Below are 21900 nucleotides of genomic sequence, written 5' to 3'. Positions count from 1 at the left end.
TTATACATGTTGCAAAATTTAACCTCCTTAAAATGCTTTGCTTCAAATGCACTTTCTCAGAAAATTCTTCCTCAAATTAAGCCCCATGTTTGATAGCTTCTTTTGGTCAGGAATGATCTCTTCACATGGACTAGTCTACTTTTTACATCCTCCCTGTTTCATCCAGCATGGTATTTTGCTTCCAAGGTAGCAGAATTCTTACACTCCATCTACCCCACAGTCCCCAATTTTAAGCTTATCACTAATTCGCCATTCCCCATTACTTTTGTCTTCTTTTGGTTTACTCTCAGTCATAGAGTTTGCTCATTAGAGTGTTTATCCCATGTAGCAAGTCCTACAATTCTTCCTTACTTTCGCTGAAGATAAAGAATTTCATCTGCAAATCTCGTCATTGATATCTTTGCACACTGAACTTTAACATCACTGCTGAAAATTTCTTTCATTTCCATTATTGCTTCTTCAACCTATAGACTGAACAATAGGTGCAAAAGATTATACTCTCGTGTTATACTCTTTCTAATCCAAGTTCTTCATATTTTTTCCTCTTGGTTCTGGTAGATCTTATAAATAACCCATCTTTCCCTATAGCTCACTCCTATTTTTCTCATATCTTGCATAACTTCACAGTATCCAACACTTCTTCCTTATGGACAAGTCCTATGAACCTCTTCTGATGTTTCTTCAGTCTTCCTTCCATTGTCAAGTGCACAGATTCTCATTTTCTTTGCCATCCTTCTGTATATTATTATTGTCAGCAACTTCAATACATAAGCCTTTACACTGCTTGTGTTGTAGTTCTCACAAGTATCTGCCTTTGCTACCTGCAGGATTGTGTTAATGACATTTTTCTGAAAGTCTGCTGATATTTTTCCAGTCTCATAGATTGTACACACAAACTTGAATAGTCATTTGGTTGTCACTTTCCCCAGCAATTTTAGAAATTCTGAAGTTAATGTATCTATGCCTTGAATCTTATTTGATCACAAGTCTTCCACAGTTCCATTAAACTCTGACTCTACTACTGGATTCCTGTATCTCCCGTATTGACTGCCATTTCTTGAACTATCACACCACCAGTTAGGTCTTCCCTTGTGTAGAGGCATTAAATGTGCTCCTTTTACATATCCACTCTCTCCTCTGCGATTAACAGTGGACTTCCCATTAAGTTCTTAACGTTGAAGGCTGTTTTGTCTTTTCTATATTCTGAATCAGTCCACTTGAAAAATATTTCCTTGCATTTATTAGCTTCTGTTTCACTGCAATTCCTATTTCATATGGTTGTATTCCTGTCTTTTTATGAACATTTTTGTTCTTTCATTTTCATCGTTCAATTGGAAGTACAGGATTATGTAAAAAGGACTTTACAACTTTGGAATGATATAGAAATTTATTGAGATAACTTACACATTTGGCAGATGTTGCACTTGTAGCAAACAATCTTAAGTTTTACATAAAGGTGTCATTTTGGTTTGATGTGACTGTTATTTGTGAAGCAGCAAACATCTCACTGGTAATCAATTTCTTCCCACACCTGTTGCAACAAATCGGGCGTAACTTGTGCAACAGCTGTGTAGATTTGATTTTTCAGGTCAGCTAAATTGTTTGGTATGGGAGGAAAATACACACGGCCATTAATGAAACCCCATAGAAAGAAAGCCAGTGGTGTCAAGCCTGGACAGTGGGGTGGACATGCATTTGGACCTTCATGGCCAATCCACCAACCTGGGAAGCAGTCATCAAGGAAACCTTGAGCTTCCGCGAGGAAATAAAGTGGTGCACTGTCTTGCTGGTAGTGAACCATTCCAACTCTTTCTTCTAAACCAATCTGTGGAAAACAATTTCAAGCACATTCAGATACAAAATACCAGTGAGAGTTTTCCGTGAAGAAGAAATAGCATGCTTTAACTATGGGGCTGTCAGAAACGTGTTCTAGGTTGCATGTGGATATTTGCCGCCCAGTATTTTGCAGCTGTAGGTCCAGTGATATGAAATGTTGACTCATGACTGAAGATTACTGTATTCACGTATGTCTCATCATCCTCTACTGAAACAATATTTCCACAGAGAATTACCCTCAAGCAACGTTATCTACATCACTAATATGCTGTGTCACTGTGCATCTGTGTGGTTTTGAAGTGTAAACATCTCTGCAGTACTCACCAAACAGTCTTATGTGAAATGCCAGTCCTATGGAATGCCAGTCTCATGAGATGCACATTGCATTGATTTTTGTGGAATATGGGCAAAGCTCTCCCTAACCTGTTTTACATAATCATCAACATACAGGCGACTTGGTGATTTATCATGTCACAGGGAACAACCCATCTCAACAAACTTCTTGTGCTAAGAGTAAATTGTAGGTCTGCTTGGAGGTTCTCTGGTGTATTTGGTCAAAATTTATGCTGTGCAGTTGTTGCAGAATTTGTTTCATGAAAAAACCAAAACACACAGCAAGCATGCACTGCACAGTGAAATTAGCCATTTTAACTGCGCACTATGCTGGCACTCCTGCTGGCAGAGTAGGATACTGATGCACTACGTGACTCAAACTTGAGGTAATTTGCTACAAAATGACATCTACAGATTCTGTTAAGCTATCCCACTAAATTTCTATGTATTCCAAAGTTGTAAAGTCCTTTTTGACTCATCTTGTATTACTTCTGTTGCCAAGGATATCTTCACAGTTACTATTATTGTATCTATATTTGTCCATCCAACAGCCGTGACTGATCTTTTCAGAGATGTCCATTCCTCTTCAACTGACCTGCCTACAAAGAAATTCATTATTACAACATCTGCAACATTAGAGAACATCAAAAGCACTTCATCTTTCCTCAATACTTCACACCCCATGTCTTCCCACATGGGTTCTCTCAGAAGATTCTCCTGAACTTCAGTCTGCTCTTCATCATTGCTAAATTCTGCTCCAAGGTTTCATCCGCTTGTGGGTACACTTTACATTCCAATATCTGATTTTGGAATCTCTTTCTGGACACGACGTTATCTGGCTGGTATTTTCTCATGCCTCTAAGCTTTTCCCAAGTATACCTGCTTATTTATGATTTTGGAACAGCGTATTTGCTATTAATAGCTGAAATTTACTGCAGAACTCAATATTAGTCTTTCTCTCTCTCATTCCTATTAGTGAACCTGTGTTCTCCTGCAACCCTTTCTTCCATTCCTTCCCCTAGAGCAGCATTCTAGTCATCCATAATTATCTGATTTTCACCACATTCTCAAACTGAATTTCATATTCAATATCCTCATATATTTTCTGTATATCTTCATCTTCTGCTTGTGACATCAGCATGCATATTTTAACTACTATTATTGGTGTCAATTTGCTTTCAACTTGGTGAGAATAATCTTATCACTGAACTGACCACAGTAACACTCTGCCCTGTCTTCCTATTCATGACAATTCCTACTCCAGTTGTATCATTATTTGCTGCTGTTGAAATTACTCATCTGACAGAAATCCTTATCTCCTTTCCATTTCACTTCACTGACCCCACTAGTTAACATTTATCATCCGTATTTCACTTCCATACAAGGATAGATTCCAGACAAATATCTTTTGAAAAGATATCCAGACACCTAAATTTAAGCAATTCCAACATTCCATTGGTATAAAGAGTAGTGACTCAGTTTATTTATAATTTACTAAGGTTTTTGCCACAGTTGCATATAATTGTTTTCAGTGGTGACTAGTTTTGAACACTTGCATTCATTTCCAAACTATTGCCTGCATCTCTGATGTTAGATTTACATAATTTAATTTGAACATTTGAAAGATTTTGTGCATACATTGTAACATTATAACAAATGTGATTTGATTGTAATATAATTCCAATGACAAGGAAATCATAATAAATTACAAATACTCACATTTAAATTTAATCTTAATGAATATCTCTTTGTCAGAAATGCTTTTCTCAAAATTACCAATCTGCTTTTTATGTCCTCTCTGTTTTGACCTTTGGAAATTATTTTTCTGCCCCAGGAGCATAACTCATCTACTACCTTTAGTATCTTATTTCCCAATCGAATTCTGTAAAGATCACCTGATTTAATTTGACTATATTTCATTACCTTTATTTTTCTTATGTTGATATTTAACATATAACATCTTTTCAAGATGCCGTTGATTCCACTCAAGTCTTTTGCTGTCACTGAGAGAATTGCAGTGTAATTTGCAAACATTAAAATTTTTTATTTCTTCTCTCTGAACTTTAATTCTCTTCACAAATATGTCCTTGGTTTCCTTTCCTGCTTGCTCAGTGTACTAACAGAACATCATCAGAGAGAGGTTAAACCATGTCTGACTCCCTTCACTACTGCTTCACTTCTGTGTCCATTGAATCTTCTAACTGCAGTCTGATTTGTGTATAAGTTGTAGGTAACCTCTGCTCCCTGTATTTTACCTCTACTACCTTCAAAATTTCACTGCATTCGTTCCCATTAGCATTATTAAAAGCTTACTGTGCAGTATTTTGGACTCATGCTTTGGTAACATTCACACCTGTTTGCAGCAGCCTTCTTTGGAACAGAAATTATTACATCATATTAACAGAATATTCCGTCGGTTCTTGGTAGAACAACATTATAATAATAAATGAAAAGCACCAGTTTGCTTTTGTTCCACAATATTATTTTTATTGCTAACCGGTTTTCGGCTTACAAGGCCATCTTCAGGCATTTACTGAGTATTATCACCAAAGAAGTTAAATGTTAGCAGACAACATTGGAAGAGAAGTAACACATCTAGAGTGAAGTTGAAACATACAGTGAGTAACATCTTTGCAATGAAATAGTAAAAACTGAACAGTACATAAATAACAATGGAGTTGACAGGAAAACCTTTAGCACAAAATAAGAATAGCATGCCTACATAACAGTTTCTATTGATAAACAAAACTATTGAAATAAGATAAAATTAGTACTAGGCAAGGCTGCATCAAGAGGTATGAAACATGGAGAGTAATACACAACCAATTAAAAAAGAAGAGACAGTTGTCAATGTAAATACAGAATACACGAGGAACTTAAGCCATATCAATACAATAAACAGAAATTAATAAATGCAGGAAAATTGAGGTGTTTGAGGGAACCTACAGTTTGAGAGTGTGGTGGTACTGCATTTTAACATTACCATTATAATCAAAACCAACAACTACAGACACAGTAATACCTTCTTGCTCACAACACCCCATAGCTCACAAACATGCAGCTTTCCACTCAATGGTACACTGTCTCATATCCATCCCCATGTCCAGAGATGATTTTAAAGCAGAGTTAGATACAATAAAATTTATTGCCTCAGCCAATGGCTACAATCCAGTTCTTATTGACCACATCTTGCACAGGAAACAAAAACGGAAAATTATACCCCTCCTCTATGCCCCACCTGCTTCCCCATCCACTGTCTGCAAGAAATGGTGTACTATACCATTTCTAGGTCAGGTATCACAGACTATAGCCAAAGCACTGAAATCCTGCAAGTATAGGGTTTCCTACTATGTCAGGAACACTACAGCCCAGTGTGTTTTTAATAGCAAAGATAAGATCCAGTTATTAGCCAACAGTGGGGTATACAAAATCACCTGTTCTGATTGTGACAAATTTTACATTGGTCAGTCAGGCAGAGACATATCAACTAGGCTGGCTGAACATGAACGCAGCTGGAGGTTGCAGAATTCAGACTCTACATTTGCTGAGCATGTACTGAGTGAGGGTCACAACTACCAGCCAGTGTCCCATGTACTTCACTTAGCAAACAAAGGCCATAAACTCAACCTGCTGGAAGCCCTGGAAATTAACAAACATCTTGCTCACAGTCCAGATCTCATCCTAAATGACCAGACACAACTCAACACTTCCCCTCTCCTAAACTTCATATAATCATCTTTGTTGTTCATTACTTCCCACACTCTCTCTTCCTACATATTCCCATTTTCCTGTAGTCATTAAGTTGTTTTATTTGTTGCACTTGTCTTTGTATTCCACATATGCTGTAGTTTCAATAGTTAAGGGTTTGCTTTTAACTTGTATTACTGTCCATGTTTAACTCCCCTTGTAGTTGTCTCATCAAATACTGTTCATATTTTACTTTGCTCATTTATTTAATGTAAACTGGTATACAGCCTCTGCTTTGATTATAATGGTAATGTTAAAATGCAGTACCACCACACTCTCAAACTGTAGGTTCCCTCAAACACCTCAATTTTCCTGCATTTATTAATTTCTGTTTATTGTATTGATATGGCTTAAGTTCCTCGTGTATTCTGTATTTACATTGACAACTGTCTCTTCTTTTTTAATTGGTTGTGTATTACTCTCCATGTTTCATACCTCTTGATGCAGCCTTGCCTAGTACTAATTTTATCTTATTTCAATAGTTTTGTTTATCAATAGAAACTGTTATGTAGGCATGCTATTCTTATTTTGTGCTAAAGGTTTTCCTGTCAACTCCATTGTTATTTATGTACTGTTCAGTTTTTACTATTTCATTGCAAAGAAATTATTACATTATTCTTGAAGTCGGAGGATATTTTGTCTGTCTGATATGTCTTGCATAAATGTTGAAACAGTTTAGCATTGGCTGTTGCTACAATCCTGAGGGAATGTCATCTAATCCAGGATACACGTATCGACTTAGGTATTTCAGAGCTCTGTCAATTTCAATATAAATACAGAAAACTGCACTCAGCACTTTTTTAAAATGCTGTTTATTCCATAAACCAATTCTTGAACCTTTTCAGGCTCATCTTCATGAGGTGCACAGGAGGTTACACAACTATTTCATAGCATAATGCTGGGTGTGGTCTCTGCGACAATATGGAATTTGCTTTAATGTATCACCATGAGTATTTTTATATGGCAATTTGGATCCACAATCACAGTAAGTAAGGAATTCATTTTCTGATTCAAGTCAATGTATAAACGATACTCATAGTGATACACTAAAGCTAGTTCCATCTTGTCACAGTGCCAGCACTCAACATTGCACTGTAAAATAGTTGTGTAGCCTCCAGTTCACCATCTGAAGAAGAGCATGATATGGTTCTAAAAACAGTTTGTGAAATAAATGACATTTAAAAAAATGACTTGCAGTTTTCTGTATTTATATTGAATATACAGTCACGGCTTCTTAAACATCTGTAATGGACAAGCAGTAAAATACTTTTCATCTCATCTTCATTTACTTCCTCTTCTCTGTCTATAATACTGTCTTCAATTTTATTTCATCTCATTTAGCTCCTCAGTGAACATGTATCTTTTAGTTGAAAAAATGTCATGATGATCTTTTCATTGGCAAAGATTCTGGATTAGTTACAAATATGGATATTCTTGATGTTACTGCCAGGGGGAAGATCAGCATGAGGAAAAAACTGAATAATCAATGAAAGGGTAACATTATACAGACTACAGTGTGAAATGTCAGAAGTCTGGATGTGGAAGGGGAACTAGAAAAATCAAGTCATTTGGTGTAAAATGGTTTCTTTTTGAAGACTCTAAATAAATTCTCAAGTCCCATGCCTTAATACAGTTGAAAACTTCCAACTGATTAATAAGATATATTGCCAAACTTTATTTTTACATATTCCTTAAAGATATAATCCCAGAAGGATCTTGTTAGGGCAAGATTTCTGCAGCAGAATAGTCCATAGAATATCCTGTGGGGATACAATGCTATGACTGACTTACGGGCTGCAAATGGCAAGTGTGGTAATTGTGTGTTCAATGCACCAGTCACATACTGTGCATGTGTGACCAATGTGGGGTTTCCACATAGGCATAGAGTTCTGCAGACTCCCGACTTCTGCTATCCCAAATTATCCTTTACAGAACAAACTGAGAAAACAGCACCAGTTTTTGGAGGTGGCCGGTAGAGATCAGAAATGGAGTGGGCATGAGAGCAACATTGAGGGCTGCCTGTATTAGACTCACAGCACCACCGTTACATCATCAGTGCTACACTAGCTTCTTTCCTTCCTTCCGTCCCACTGCAGATCCACTAGCACGACAAGTCTGAGAACGGTGGTGTAGCGGTCACTTCCTGCTCATCAACTTATTCCCTCTTGTACATGCAGGACATTAAAGCTAGGCATGACTTCGCACAAAGTTTGAGTGCATGACATTACTGTCGTAGCACTGACTGGGATCAAATGGCACCTAACACAGCTGTATTTTTTGAGACTGGAAAGTATAAGATGAAAGTTAAGTGTTGCAGTGTATAGAATTACAAATTTTCTCTGTAAGAGGAAGAGTGATACCTGGTGCTAGAGTGCACACTTAAGATGGTAAAAGACAAAATGCATCCAACCAAAACAAAATGATTGTATTTCTGTTTAATAAATTTACAGCAGTCTTCAAAAATCTTTTATTAATATACACATGTGTTACACACACACACACACACACACACACACACACACACACACACACACACACACACACACAATACACCTACATAAGTACATTACATACTTAGATCTGTGCGTATACACAGTAACTTTTATATACACAAATAAATGGAATAATACTCATTGCTAACTGGTCAGTTAATTTACCGGTAAATAACAATCATCAAGCCCAACAGTCCTGTATGTAATGGCAGTGCCGGCCGCGGTGGTCTCATGGTTCTAGGTGCTCAGTCCGGAACCGCGCGACTGCTACAGTCGCAGGTTCTAATCCTGCCTCGGGCATGGATGTGTGTGATGTCCTTAGGTTAGTTAGGTTTAAGTAGTTCTACGTTCTAGGGGACTGATGACCACGGATGTTAAGTCCCATAGTGCTCAGAGCCATTTGAACCATTTTGTAATGGCAGTGGCACGAGTCCTTGGCTATATTTGCGAACTTGGTCCCAACAACAGACCCAGTTACTGAGTTTTGGATAAATGGGCCAAATTGAAGAGGTGTGGAGAACATCTACTGTATCTGAACCCAGACTATAGGTGGTTCCAGCTCCTTAGCAAGGCCATCTCTGTCAGACATGGCATGTGCCTGGAGCACCAATGTTCTACATAAGCCCACAGTTTGTGAAGGGTGGCATCAGCTAGATACATGCAAACACAGATCCATGTTTGTGAGCTTATGGAAACAGAATGTCCCAATGACTCATTCCCTTTCCAACTGACCAAGACATCCAGGAGCAGCAGACAACCACACTTCTCCACTTCCAGCTTGAATTCGATATTCTTTTGGACTGAATTCAGACATTGCAGAAACAGTGAAAAAAAAGGGGAGGGGGGGGGAGGAGCACTACAACAGTATCATTTACATATCACCAAAACCTTTCGTTTAAGTTCTCTCTAATTGAGTGGCCCCCCTCAAAACCTTCCATAAAAACATTTGTTACCAGAAGGGAGGAGACACTCATGGCAACACTGTCAATTGCTCAAAATATACACTGTAGAATAAAAAGTAGGTTGATAAACGACACAACATAACAGTGCTGCTATACTGGCTTTGAACCTATTTCCAATGAGAGAGAATAAATCCATGAGAAGGACTAATAGTGAGGAGTGAAACAACATCTAAACTTACTAATGAGTTTGATACACTGAGTCATGGCAAATTCAGTACATTAATGAAGTCATTAGAGATGTGAGTAAAATGTAAGCATTTTCCCGTGACAGGTTTCAGTAACAAAGGACGATGTCTCGCTAAGTCATATGTTGGAGCACCGATATTATTCGTAACAGCATATAATGACATCCCTTCTTTGTGAATTCTGAGAGACCATATAAGCCTGGTCGAATAGAGCTGTGAGGTCTTACGCTTTTTGAAACTTCTCACAGAAGAGAAGAAGAATTCAACAATGTTGACTTTTTCTTTCCACTCTACCGTTGGGGTATTTATCAATCTTCCAGTACGTCGGTTCAGTAAACAAGCTGTAAATCTTCTGGCCATAGATCTCATGTGGAAACTGCACAGTGTCATTTCTCTTATGCACTGCAAGAACAATAACATGCGGATCTTTTCAAAGCTTGTGTAGTGTGGTCCTTTCAGTAGAGGAAACATTGTTCTTGTAATGCAGAACTCTCATAAGCAGGCAACATGTTTCATTCCTTACTTCTTCCACATCACTCAGAAGAGGTCTAACAACTTCTTCAATAACACTAATAAATCCAGTTCAAGGCAACATTTTAAAGTGGGCACAAAGTTCAAACCTTTCCAGAGCACTGACAGCATCAACAACCTCCACAACCTTACCCATGAAATTGACCATGAAGTGTCAAATGGCATCTTGTAGTGAAAGGCTGGCTAACTTCTAGAATTATCTTGAAGCAGACTCCTTCTGGACCAAGTCCAACTTTGTTCAGGTCACATCATTAACCTATTCTCAGGACAGGGGTGGGAGACTGGATGCAATCTCCATGTGCAGATAAAAAAGCAGTTCTGAAGTGGTGTCAATTCACACTGAATAAAATGAATCCTTTGTGTCATGAGTGCTAGGCTTCCCTTACTTGTGATGCACTTTGCAGTGCCAATCATGATAAAAGAACGTTATCACTTAGGCAAACTTCAAGATAATGCCATTTTCCTGACACTTTAGTAAAAACCACAAAGAACTCAACAATGTCACACATTTATTACATAAATTGTCCACCATTTGGTTGGGTGATATCTCCTTCCCAAAGATATACTGAATGTGATTCTTGAAGTTTTCCCGGCTTAATGAGTATTCCACGAATTTCTGGGATTGCTGACAGAGACGGCCTTTCTAAGAAAATTGAACACCTACAATTTGTGCCCAAAGATTACTGATATTCTCCACGTGAGATCAGCACAGCTCTATGAAAGAAGAAACATGACCACTCGCAAGAGCAAGAGGAGCTGTTAAAGTTCTGGGCATTTCTCCCATATGTCAGCAATGTTTAATTGAAATTAGGCTTAATCCTAGGGAAACACTGCAGAAGTCGAGTCTACAGAGTACCATGCTAGTGTGGCAAAGCCTACATTGGTCAGACCATTCACACAGTACATGAAAGGTGTGTTGAATATGACTGCCATACTAGCCTTTTGCAGCCCAGTAAGTCAGCCATTTCCGAGTATTGTATCTCTACAGGATACTTCACCTCTATGGATTATTCCGCCTCTATGGGAGTGCTAGCAGCCATTGCCACAAGGTTACAAGTATATATGCACTTTTCTGACACCTGAACTCTGCCAAAATTGCCGTCAGTTAACAGAAGGAAGTAGAAGCCCAAAAATTGGAAATCCTGTCCTGATCAGGGATGAAGAATGCTCTCAAACAGAAAAATCAGGATTAGGAGAAGGAAAACCAAAGAGAAGGGAGAAGCGAAAACAGGACTTTTCAGAACAGAAAAATCTCATTGTGCCAAAAATAAATTACTCATAGCATGTCTGAGAACTGATTCAGTAAAAAAAAAAAAACATATGTAGATTCAGTTTTGGTGAAGACTCAACACAATGTTGTAAATATAAAGAATACTGTGATGATGACTGACTGTGTTACAAAGATGTAAGCCGTCACTGTGACTACTGCTGAAAAATCTCATGTGCAAACTCTTGCCCAACTGAATGCATACTCTTATTCATCTGTGCAAGTAAGAGTAGGCTACACAGTTCACACTTCTGTCCTCTCGCTCTTGTTGGGTCTCTCTTAAGAGGAAAAATACATCCATTTTTACAGTTGTCAATATGTAGGATCCAAAATGACAATTTGATATATAAATAAATAGATTACAATAAAAGTTGACTGTAAGTAGAAAGGCTCATTTATTTCTTATCATCGTGCTCTTACCCAAAAGTTCCTTATTACTGTTGTTTTTTTCTCCCCCAGCCTCAACTTCTCCCATTGAATCTGCACAGTTTCAACAATAAAATCCCGTCTTTTGTTGATATTTAGTTTTTGGCAATTAACCTTAAAAGTCGTTCTGTACATTATTTGTCAGTATAATTCTTTTCTTTTCAGACAGTTTATGCACTTGATGTAATGGTATCCATGAGTTCAAATGAACTTGACAGATTAACCAAAGTCTTCAATAGCATATTTCATTCATTACAATTTCTGTATGCTGTAATGATATTTGACAATTATATTGAGTTTTAGTGAAGTCCTCAACATCAATTTCTTTATTGTGTTTTGTCATGCTTTTAATATTATACTTATATTCATCATCATTGGCTGATTGGCTGTCTGGCGCATCTGTTCTTAGAGAGAGGGAGAGGGAGAGGGAGAGGGAGAGGGAGAGGGAAAGTGGGGGGGAGGAGGGAGAGAGCACGTGTGTTACAGCAGCTGACTTGGTTGAATGATATGAAGGCACCATTAAATAAAAGAACTGTTAGAGAGGCCACTCATCTAGGTTAGGCTGAAAGCTAAAAGGTGGCTGATTGGCTGTCTGGCGCATCTGTTCTTAGAGAGAGAGAGAGAGAGAGAGAGAGAGAGAGAGAGAGAGGGAGAGGGAAAGTGGGGGGGAGGAGGGAGAGAGCACGTGTGTTACAGCAGCTGACTTGGTTGAATGATATGAAGGCACCATTAAATAAAAGAACTGTTAGAGTGGCCACTCATCTAGGTTAGGCTGAAAGCTAAAAGGTTGGTCTGCGAGTTGGCAAAGGCACAAATATGAATATGAAAGTTTCGATGTTGTGACAACGATTGATAGAGTAAACCAAAGTCTCTGCTAGGTTGAAAGATGATATCTGCATTCAGTGATGCATATTGACAGAGGATGACTCGTTTATCAGTCGGTACTACTGGGCCTTCCAAGGCCTATTCAGACCAAGAAGAGAGTGGCTACCAGGGAAATGAAATTCCGATACTGGTGTCCATATGATTAAACATTCATCCACAGACTGTGAATTTCCAACCGCAGGTCTGGCATCCATGAAGGTCAGCGAGAGGTGAAGAGCTATGAGGTGTACATGTAATGAGTATCTGCTATAATACATCAGAATGAAGACACCAGCAACAACAATCAAATCAAGGTCAATGATCAGGAGACTGATTTATTCAAGTACTGTGTACATAAGGCTTCAATATGGTCGTGTGTGCAAGACAGATAGCCACATTTGTACCACTTGCCTCAGGAGTATGCATTTTCTGTGGTCATGTCAACACGTACACTCCACTGCCGATCAAGGATGCAACTAAACCCACCGATACAGGATGTCTGCTTTGTCCTGTGGCATAATGACAACATGGTGTGTGATGCCATGTGTGTGTAAATAGAAAGAGAACAATGCACATATTATATTTCTTTTGGATCTAATTTGTTTGTGAAATGCAGGTTTTGGTAACACACTGATCTATAGAGTCACCTAACATCTAGGTTAGGTAGAAAGTTAAAAGGTTGGTCTGTGAGTTGGCAAAGGCATGAATGTGAATATGAAAGCTTCAACGTTGTGACAATGATTGATAGAGTAAACCAAAGTCTCTGCTAGGTTGAAAGATGATAGTATTTCTGTGATTTAGCAAAGTAGTATCACACACATCAATTCATCTGACCAATGCAAGATCAGCAAGTATTGACATACCTTTCAAAATACCTATAAGTATGATTTGGTTGAGTGAGGAGTTGGCTAAGGGTGGTATTGGATCATCCCCTGCTGCTTAATCTAGGTTGTGGTGACAAGAGTGATCTGTAGCACAACCCAATGCCTGAGTTAGGTTCGAAGGTGACAATTTGGTTGTGAGGAAAATCTGGTTGTGGTAACAAATTGACCAGTGGTGAAGTATAATGTTTATGTTCGCACCATATTGAAAAGGTGGGCCAGTGTGACTGAGTGGGGATGGGGGACGAGGGGGTAGTGTAACTTGAAACTGGGGCACATTATTAATAAAATCAGAAAAAAGCAGTATCTAGATATATACTGCAACACCTCCATATCTTCGCAAAGTAAACAGTGATTGTGGTGTTTTACAGGCACTTATGGCTTTAAAGCTTATGGGCATCCGTATGATGAAATGCGCAATTAGGCCTACTTCATTTCAGAGAATGAAAAGAAATTTCCTACTCAACCTGTACAAAAATATATTTAGCAGATGACAATTAACAGAGCGGTCTGGCCAACTTAATCCTGAAACATAAATAACACAGAGTGCATGAGATTCTTTTGCGAGGTATGCTACTACTGTTTTTAAGCATTATTCTCCTCCTCTTGAAAGCCTTGCCATACTGACAGACTTATAAAAAGAATGGCATTCCTTTCCTATGTAGCACGGAGTCACTATTATTGACAAGACACATTGTCAAACTGTCAGCGACAGTAATCACACTTCCGAATCCAAGAACTAGGTACTTGTAGCACTGACATGCCCATTTTGTACATTTAAATTACTTACCTAAGACAGCACTATAATCTTGTTTGTACACTGTTATGGGACTTGCACTTTGTTTCAGTTTCTTAATACCAATACACAACATCTCTAAGATACATCAGTAATTTTTCGTTGAATTACCAAATCATTGTGTATAGCATGTGGGCTACAATTTAGATGCAATTCATTACGAGAAAGCAGTGCTACATGTCTATCAACAACTGATGTAGAATGTTTTTCCTTGTTTAGTATGATGATAAAGTGAAAGAAACTACTTTCCCTCACACCATCTTCCACACACAAAGAACATTTATTGACAGCTACAGATATCCTCTAAGTTATCATATATACTTATACTATTTATCATCAATCAACATTTAAAAGAGCAACTGAAGGTGCAAACAAAATGTGACTTTTGAATGGAACTGTGCTTTATACCTACCAAAGAAACAAAGCAGTCAACAGCCTGCTTATCACTTACCAGTCTTTGTACATCCACAGCTTCATTATAAAAAAACAATAATTTCTGAAGAAGTAATGCTAATGTTTTTTCTGGCGTTATTTTAGCTTTATAAGCTTCCAACATCTTATCAAATTCGTCACGCTGCAGTTTCTTGTGTCTCAGTCTGGTCAAGTAACTCCGTACAGATGCTTGGATCATTATTGCACTATTCTGCCGGCGTCTTAGCTCCTGAACAAAAAAAAAAAAAAAACATTGGAAGATATCGAAATAAAATTAAGTATACCATTACATTACTACTCTTTTATGTAGTACAGGCTTACTCTCTACCTCTCGTTTACTTCGTTCAATCTGCGCTTTCTGCAGCAGTTCATTTCTCTCATGTTTCCTGCTGGCACCGGAGAGATTCTGTTGTGGTCTTCGTCGAAATTCGCCTTCAAAACTATACATTATTTAACTGCTGGTACTAAAGATCTGTAGAATTTAAAAGAAGGTAAAGAGTGATATATATCTGTACAATGACAGTGTAATACAGCATGAAATATAAAACACCACTAACATCTCTTCCACATGTATATAAACGTGACTAAACAAGACAATTATTTAGACGTTATCTTTTGTTGGACCTGCGACACTGAGCTACAACTTCTGGAACTTCACATCAAAATGATAACACAGCAAGTACTAGTTTGTCACAGTGAGAGTGAACTGGATACTGATCCACAACAGTTCTCAGTAACGCTGTCGAACCTTTATGTACAGCTGATGGTCGCGCCAATCATCCGTATAGCAGTCTTACGTGACAATGTAACTTTTTGGATTACTCACACTGTAAAAATTTAATTACGTGACGTTGGCAGCAGACGAAGAATAACGATGCCAAACGTTCCTATTCCTTTTACTTTCACTGTGCACAACAATCCTTCAGTAAATCGTTTACTAACTGTAAAAACACACCAAACCACATCCTATTTCCCGACTAGAGTCACACAGCACTGACACTACAAGCAAAGATGTTATTGACATAAACTAGCGATTGTCATTTCCCCAGTTTTCAATCATTGGAAAGTTAATGTGATAACATTGGTGATTCTGTGATCTCTGGTCGCTGTCTCTAGCAACTTGACAGTTTTCAATATCGTTGTCAGAGGATATGTATAGGAGGAAAGCGGTCTACACCCGCAAATACATTATTAGTTGAAGCATTGCTTGCAGATTGTAAGTTTCCGGCTTCAGTTCCCGGACGGGATAGAGATTTTCTTCGATCAAAGTCCGAGTATTTGTGTTGTCATTATCATTTCATTTTCATCTTCATCGACGCACAAGTCACCGAAATAGCGTCAAATAGGAAGATTTACACTGAGCGGCCAAACGACTCTACACGGTGTCTCCCGACCAGTGACAGCATACGATCATTCCATTTCAGCTGAAGCAATGAAAATCCTCCCTGAATCAGAAGGCGTCATCTAGCAAAGAAGTTCCTTCTAAGGAAGAGACAAGATTCAAACCATATTTTACACGGACTCCTTCATAAGATGCAATCAACGGATCATGAAAGAAATTGAAATTTAATTCAAATTTCTACACGGTTTTTGATGTTATTAGTAGCAGACACCATCCATAAGATTCGTCATATCAAAACAATTGATATGGGCACTTCATTTCAATTCCAATTCGGTTCCCAAATAAGTAATATTATAACTCAGTATTGAAAACCGTCAAGTCACTCTTCCTGTACTAGGAACAAGAACGTTATAAACTGGACCTTTGAAGTTTCATCTAAGGCATTATTAATATTTACAGACGGTTAAAAAATGGACTCAGTAGATCGGTTGGTTGTGTTTTCTTATGTCCTCATATGTCTTACGTCAAGCAATGTATCCACCCAGCACTCTCCTCCATCTTCACACCAGAAGCAATATCTATAAAAGAAACATATTTGGTTGACAAATGAGGCATCGCAACATTACAATTACATCAGATTACAAAAGTGTTATTCTGTTGTAGAGTCCAATATGAAACTATGATACAAACATAATTGAAACTGTTCATATGGTGACGCAAAGCAATGACATCCCTTCCTTCTTTCAAATGCCTGCTCTCTCAGCAGTTACTCATAATGAAGAGGTACCAGATCACATAGCGAAGTCAACAGTTACACCAGGAATTTTATATGCCACATGTTCCTAAATCAGGCCTTAATCCATGGATAATGGAGAAAATTAATATCCACTGGAAAGAATATTGCAATTTATCTGCAGCTAATAAGGGCAAATGGTATGCATCAATACAACCGTCTGTTCTACCTAACCTTTCTTACATGGTTAAAAGTTTTCAAGGAAATTAATAAAAAGTTCCATCAGTTGCTTGATGACCATGAATATTTTCTATCAATTCTTTACCAAATACTAATGTTGAATTCTCCTTATTGTGATTGTAATACCACTTGTGCTGATCTCAAAATGTATTTTATGGTAACTGCAACCATATATACAAGACGATATTTAGATTTATGACATATTCTCAGATTATAGTCTAACTTAAATCTGTAGCACCTAAATGTGCCAGATTATATTATTTATATTTAAGAACACAATTATTTATATTTAAGAACACAATTATTTGTAATAACTATTTGCTATGTATTGTATTTGTAATATGTATGGCTGTATGACATTTTTTCGCTAAATGTCAAAGAAAATTTAAAAAAAAGTATGAGTATCCATAGAGGAATTAGTTAAGGGCACAGAACAGAATTTTTGTTGACAACATACGTTACTTCAAAAGTCACATCAGTGTGGTACAGTGTTAGGGCCCAACCACACCCAACGACCTATCTTCGCAAAAGTCTGTGCACAACACATCTGCGCACACAGGTAATTTTGTGTGAATAGGAGATGACCTGTGCAGGAATGAGATGTGTGCAACTATGTTGAAATCTGTGAGTTCACATCAGATCTGTGGAGACAAGTTGGAAGACGTGGATAGGAGATCGTCGCAAATGTGGCGATAAAACATTTTGCATCACTGTTTGTTCAGTCAGATGTTTCTCGTCTGTGAGTGCAGAGTGCATTTTAAAACGGCAGTTATATGTCGGTGTTCTAGATAATCCACTGTCGAATTGATCATAATGTATTGGACTATATCTATTTGTGGAAAACTAAAAGCAGATAATATTGCGTTAGGAATAAGAAAGCAGCTGCTTATTACTCTTTAACAGAGAAATTACGAGCGGTTAACCCCGTAGCAAACAGGAAAACGGTACATAGTTAAAAAAAATTGTTGCCTACTGTTTACCCCAAGGAGCTAACCAAGTAAACAAATCCTTTAGATCTGGTGGTGGAAGATTGTTAGCATACTTTCAGTCGATACTGTTTGTATCATAATCTGAGTTATGGCAGTGCAGCAAAACAAAGTAGGCCCTATACGTTTTTTGAAGAGTATAGTCAGAATATTGTGTTAAGCTTATAATGGAAGACATTGGAACAGACCCCTCAGGCATGTAGTTGTTATTACATGTCATTTACTTCCTGTTTTACTTCCTAATGTTATATGTGGTTCATTATAAGAGTGGTTTAGAGGTGAACTGTAGAATTCACAACCACAATAATACAATTAAAACTTTCCAGATATACTATGAATCCTTGTCTAGAGTGCAGAATGGAATTTTACATTCTAGTGCAAAAGTTGCTGGTAGACTTCAGACACAGAATCGAAAATCTCGAGTTAGAAGGAAACTGAACTATAGCTCACTGGCCACATTTATAACTTCTAAGAATATACTCTGCATCAAACACGTCTAAAACTCCAAAAATATGATCTTTAACTTGTCAGCATTGATACACTGTACAATACATTACTTTCCATCATGAAATCACGCTTCAGGACAGTATAAACAGATCATGTATATTTTGTATGACTTCACTCAATACTTGTTTCGAAACTGCAGTGGCAAATTCTAGATCCTTCTATTTTTTATTTCCAGGAATCTTAACAACGTCATCAGCTTCTTGTGTGGAGAAATTGCTCACCTCATATAAGTTTTTTCCTGTATTGTATTAGGTGTTATGAGCGTCAAAAAGTAATTGTATGTTTCTAAATCCATCCTCAAATAATTTCTCCAGTCGATGAGTTCGGCCTGCAACTCGTGGGGTAAATCACGTGCAAAAACTGCCTTTGCGTAAGCAGTCACTGTGTAGATCATTTTGACCTGTCTCTCTATTTCTGGCCTTTTTTTCTTCTTCTTTTTTTTTTTTTTTTTTTTTGTAACACTAGCTACGGATACAGACAGTAACATAATTTCCTCCATTTCTGAAGAAATGGAATAAACTTTGAGGTTACTGTAGGAGAGTCCAGTCACTTGCCACTGAAATTTCTTTTCTGTACGAACGAATGGCGAGTTAGCAGTAAATTGGAACTTGTGTCATGTGAATATACTACATTTACAGTTATCTTTTGCAAGCACAGACATTTGCACAGATCTTTCATAGGTAGATTACTGCATATGGACAGGCTTTAAGGTTTCCCTGTTAGCACTTTGGATATTTTGAATATCACTACATAGCTAGTGCAGAGAACTTCTGTTCAAGGGTGCCATGTATTTTGTAAATGTGTTTCATAGGTATCTTAACCCCCAATGTCATGAAGGTACATATAACATATAACATAATGGATATCTATGTATTTCAGGAATACTATATGCAAAAATTAGCACAAGATAATTCTGTTTTTTTAATTTTCAATTTTAATAAAATTTTACAGATGGCATAATATTTGGTACCTAGGGTCTCATAATATGCATGTAAGGTAAAGAACACATTACGTTCTTACTTTGCAAATATAAGCTCCAACTGATTCATGGTGCCTTATATAGCTCTTGTCTAGAGCCTGTGTATCAGGAGAATTACTCATGTGTGCACAGTGACAGGTGATCTGAAATGGATTCTGTTGAATACGTAGTTGTAATTTTCCTCCACCAGAGTCCAGTAGTGCACAGAGACATTCAAGAAACAGGTCAAGAGAATGTTTTTGTGAATTGTTCTGTTCATTTCTTGAAGGCTTTTTTGTTTATTTATGTTTTTACAGTTTTGTATATGCTTTTAGCACTGTGAATGATGTGTCAATGTTGTGTAAAGTAAATACTTAGATCATCGTTCTGCTGATGAACGCTGTAGTATGAGGAATTTTTAAGACAGTGTGAATGCAGATGATGGGGAATTTTGTACAATAATATGTTAAGTAAGTTTATGTTAAAAGAAAAGCTAATTCGAGTGCAAATGAAAAGAGTTACTAAAGTAAAGTATAAACAAAATATCAGAATGTTAAATATTTACTTTGGGAAAAAGTACAGCTCAAAAGTGTGTTATTTGTTGATTGGTTAGTCATGAAAATCGCGGATCAACACGGGAGAATAATGTTCTTCTATAGGCTTTAAGGAAAACTGACCAATCAGAACAGAGTATTCTTCACGCATCTTTTCTCTTGGAGATGTAGAATGCTTACAGCAGTCTAGGTAGTCAGAGCCCAGCCTTTCAATGATTAGGTCGTGTCTAGTATGAGCTCCAAAGGAAGTTATAATTTGCCCATTTTAGTTGTGTGACAAGCCTTAAAAGTGCTTTAAAGTGAGGGCATGTTTTTTAGAAAGTACAGATTTTGTAAGTAATTTTGTGTAGCCTATGAGGAAAGACAGTAATTCCACGTGGCATATTGAAAAGATTGGTGACTAAAACCTTTAGTGCATTAGTCACCGATAAACTTAGTAGTGTGGGGAGAATATTCGTTGAAGAATAATCCGTGCTTAGTAGCTTTCAGATTTGGAGAAATACATTACCATAAGCATGCTAACCCCCCCATGAACCATGGACCTTGCCGTTGGTGGGGAGGCTTGCGTGCCTCAGCGATACAGATGGCCGTACCGTAGGTGCAACCACAACGGAGGGGTATCTGTTGAGAGGCCAGACAAACATGTGGTTCCTGAAGAGGGGCAGCAGCCTTTTCAGTAGTTGCAGGGGCAACAGTCTGGATGATTGACTGATCTGGGCTTGTAACATTAACCAAAACGCCCTTGCTGTGCTGGTACTGCGAACGGCTGAAAGCAAGGGGAAACTACAGCCGTAATTTTTCCCGAGGACATGCAGCTCTACTGTATGATTAAATGATGGTGGCGTCCTCTTGGGTAAAATATTCCGGAGGTAAAATAGTCCCCCATTCGGATCTCCGGGCGGGGACTACTCAGGAGGACGTCGTTATCAGGAGAAAGAAAACTGGCGTTCTACGGATCGGAGCGTGGAATGTCAGATCCCTTAATCGGGCAGGTAGGTTAGAAAATTTAAAAAGGGAAATGGATAGGTTAAAGTTAGATATAGTGGGAATTAGTGAAGTTCGGTGGCAGGAGGAACAAGACTTTTGGTCAGGTGACTACAGGGTTATAAATACAAAATCAAATAGGGGTAATGCAGGAGTAGGTTTAATAATGAATAAAAAAATAGGAGTGCGGGTTAGCTACTACAAACAGCATAGTGAACGCATTATTGTGGCCAAGATAGACACAAAGCCCATGCCTACAACAGTAGTACAAGTTTATATGCCAACTAGCTCTGCAGATGATGAAGAAATAGATGAAATGTATGACGAGATAAAAGAAATTATTCAGGTAGTGAAGGGAGACGAAAATTTAATAGTCATGGGTGACTGGAATTCGTCAGTAGGAAAAGGGAGAGAAGGAAACATAGTAGGTGAATATGGATTGGGGGGAAGGAATGAAAGAGGAAGCGGCCTTGTAGAATTTTGCACAGAGCATAACTTAATCTTAGCTAACACTTGGTTCAAGAATCATGAAAGGAGGCTGTATACATGGAAGAAGCCTGGAGATACTGACAGGTTTCAGATAGATTATATAATGGTAAGACAGAGATTTAGGAACCAGGTTTTAAATTGTAAGACATTTCCTGGGGCAGATGTAGATTCTGACCACAATCTATTGGTTATGAACTGCAGATTGAAACTGAAGAAACTGCAAAAAGGTGGGAATTTAAGGAGATGGGACCTGGATAAACTGAAAGAACCAGAGGTTGTAGAGAGTTTCAGGGAGAGCATTAGGGAACAATTGACTGGAATGGGGGAAAGAAATACAGTAGAAGAAGAATGGGTA

The 21900-nt window shown here is 37.9% G+C and overlaps 1 protein-coding gene across 2 annotated transcripts in view; it reads right to left on the bottom strand.

Moving 5' to 3' along the window:
• Positions 1 to 15768, bottom strand: part of LOC126183417 (ubiquitin-protein ligase E3C) — a 216554-nt gene extending 200786 nt beyond the window's left edge. The window contains exons 1-3 of one of the 2 annotated variants that reach the window (XM_049925370.1): positions 15310 to 15768; positions 15081 to 15224; positions 14772 to 14981 (exon numbers count right to left, since the gene is read on the bottom strand). In XM_049925370.1, the coding sequence (XP_049781327.1) occupies positions 14772 to 14981; positions 15081 to 15200 (330 nt within the window). In that variant the 5' untranslated portion in view covers positions 15201 to 15224; positions 15310 to 15768. The remainder of the gene's footprint in view (positions 1 to 14771; positions 14982 to 15080; positions 15225 to 15309) is intronic. The other variant, XM_049925378.1, reaches the window with a different exon arrangement.
• Between the last annotated feature and the right edge of the window lie 6132 nt (positions 15769 to 21900).

Source organism: Schistocerca cancellata, chromosome 1 (genome assembly GCF_023864275.1).
Source record: "Schistocerca cancellata isolate TAMUIC-IGC-003103 chromosome 1, iqSchCanc2.1, whole genome shotgun sequence".
NCBI lineage: Eukaryota > Metazoa > Arthropoda > Insecta > Orthoptera > Acrididae > Schistocerca > Schistocerca cancellata.
This window is presented reverse-complemented; position numbering and strand designations above follow the sequence as displayed.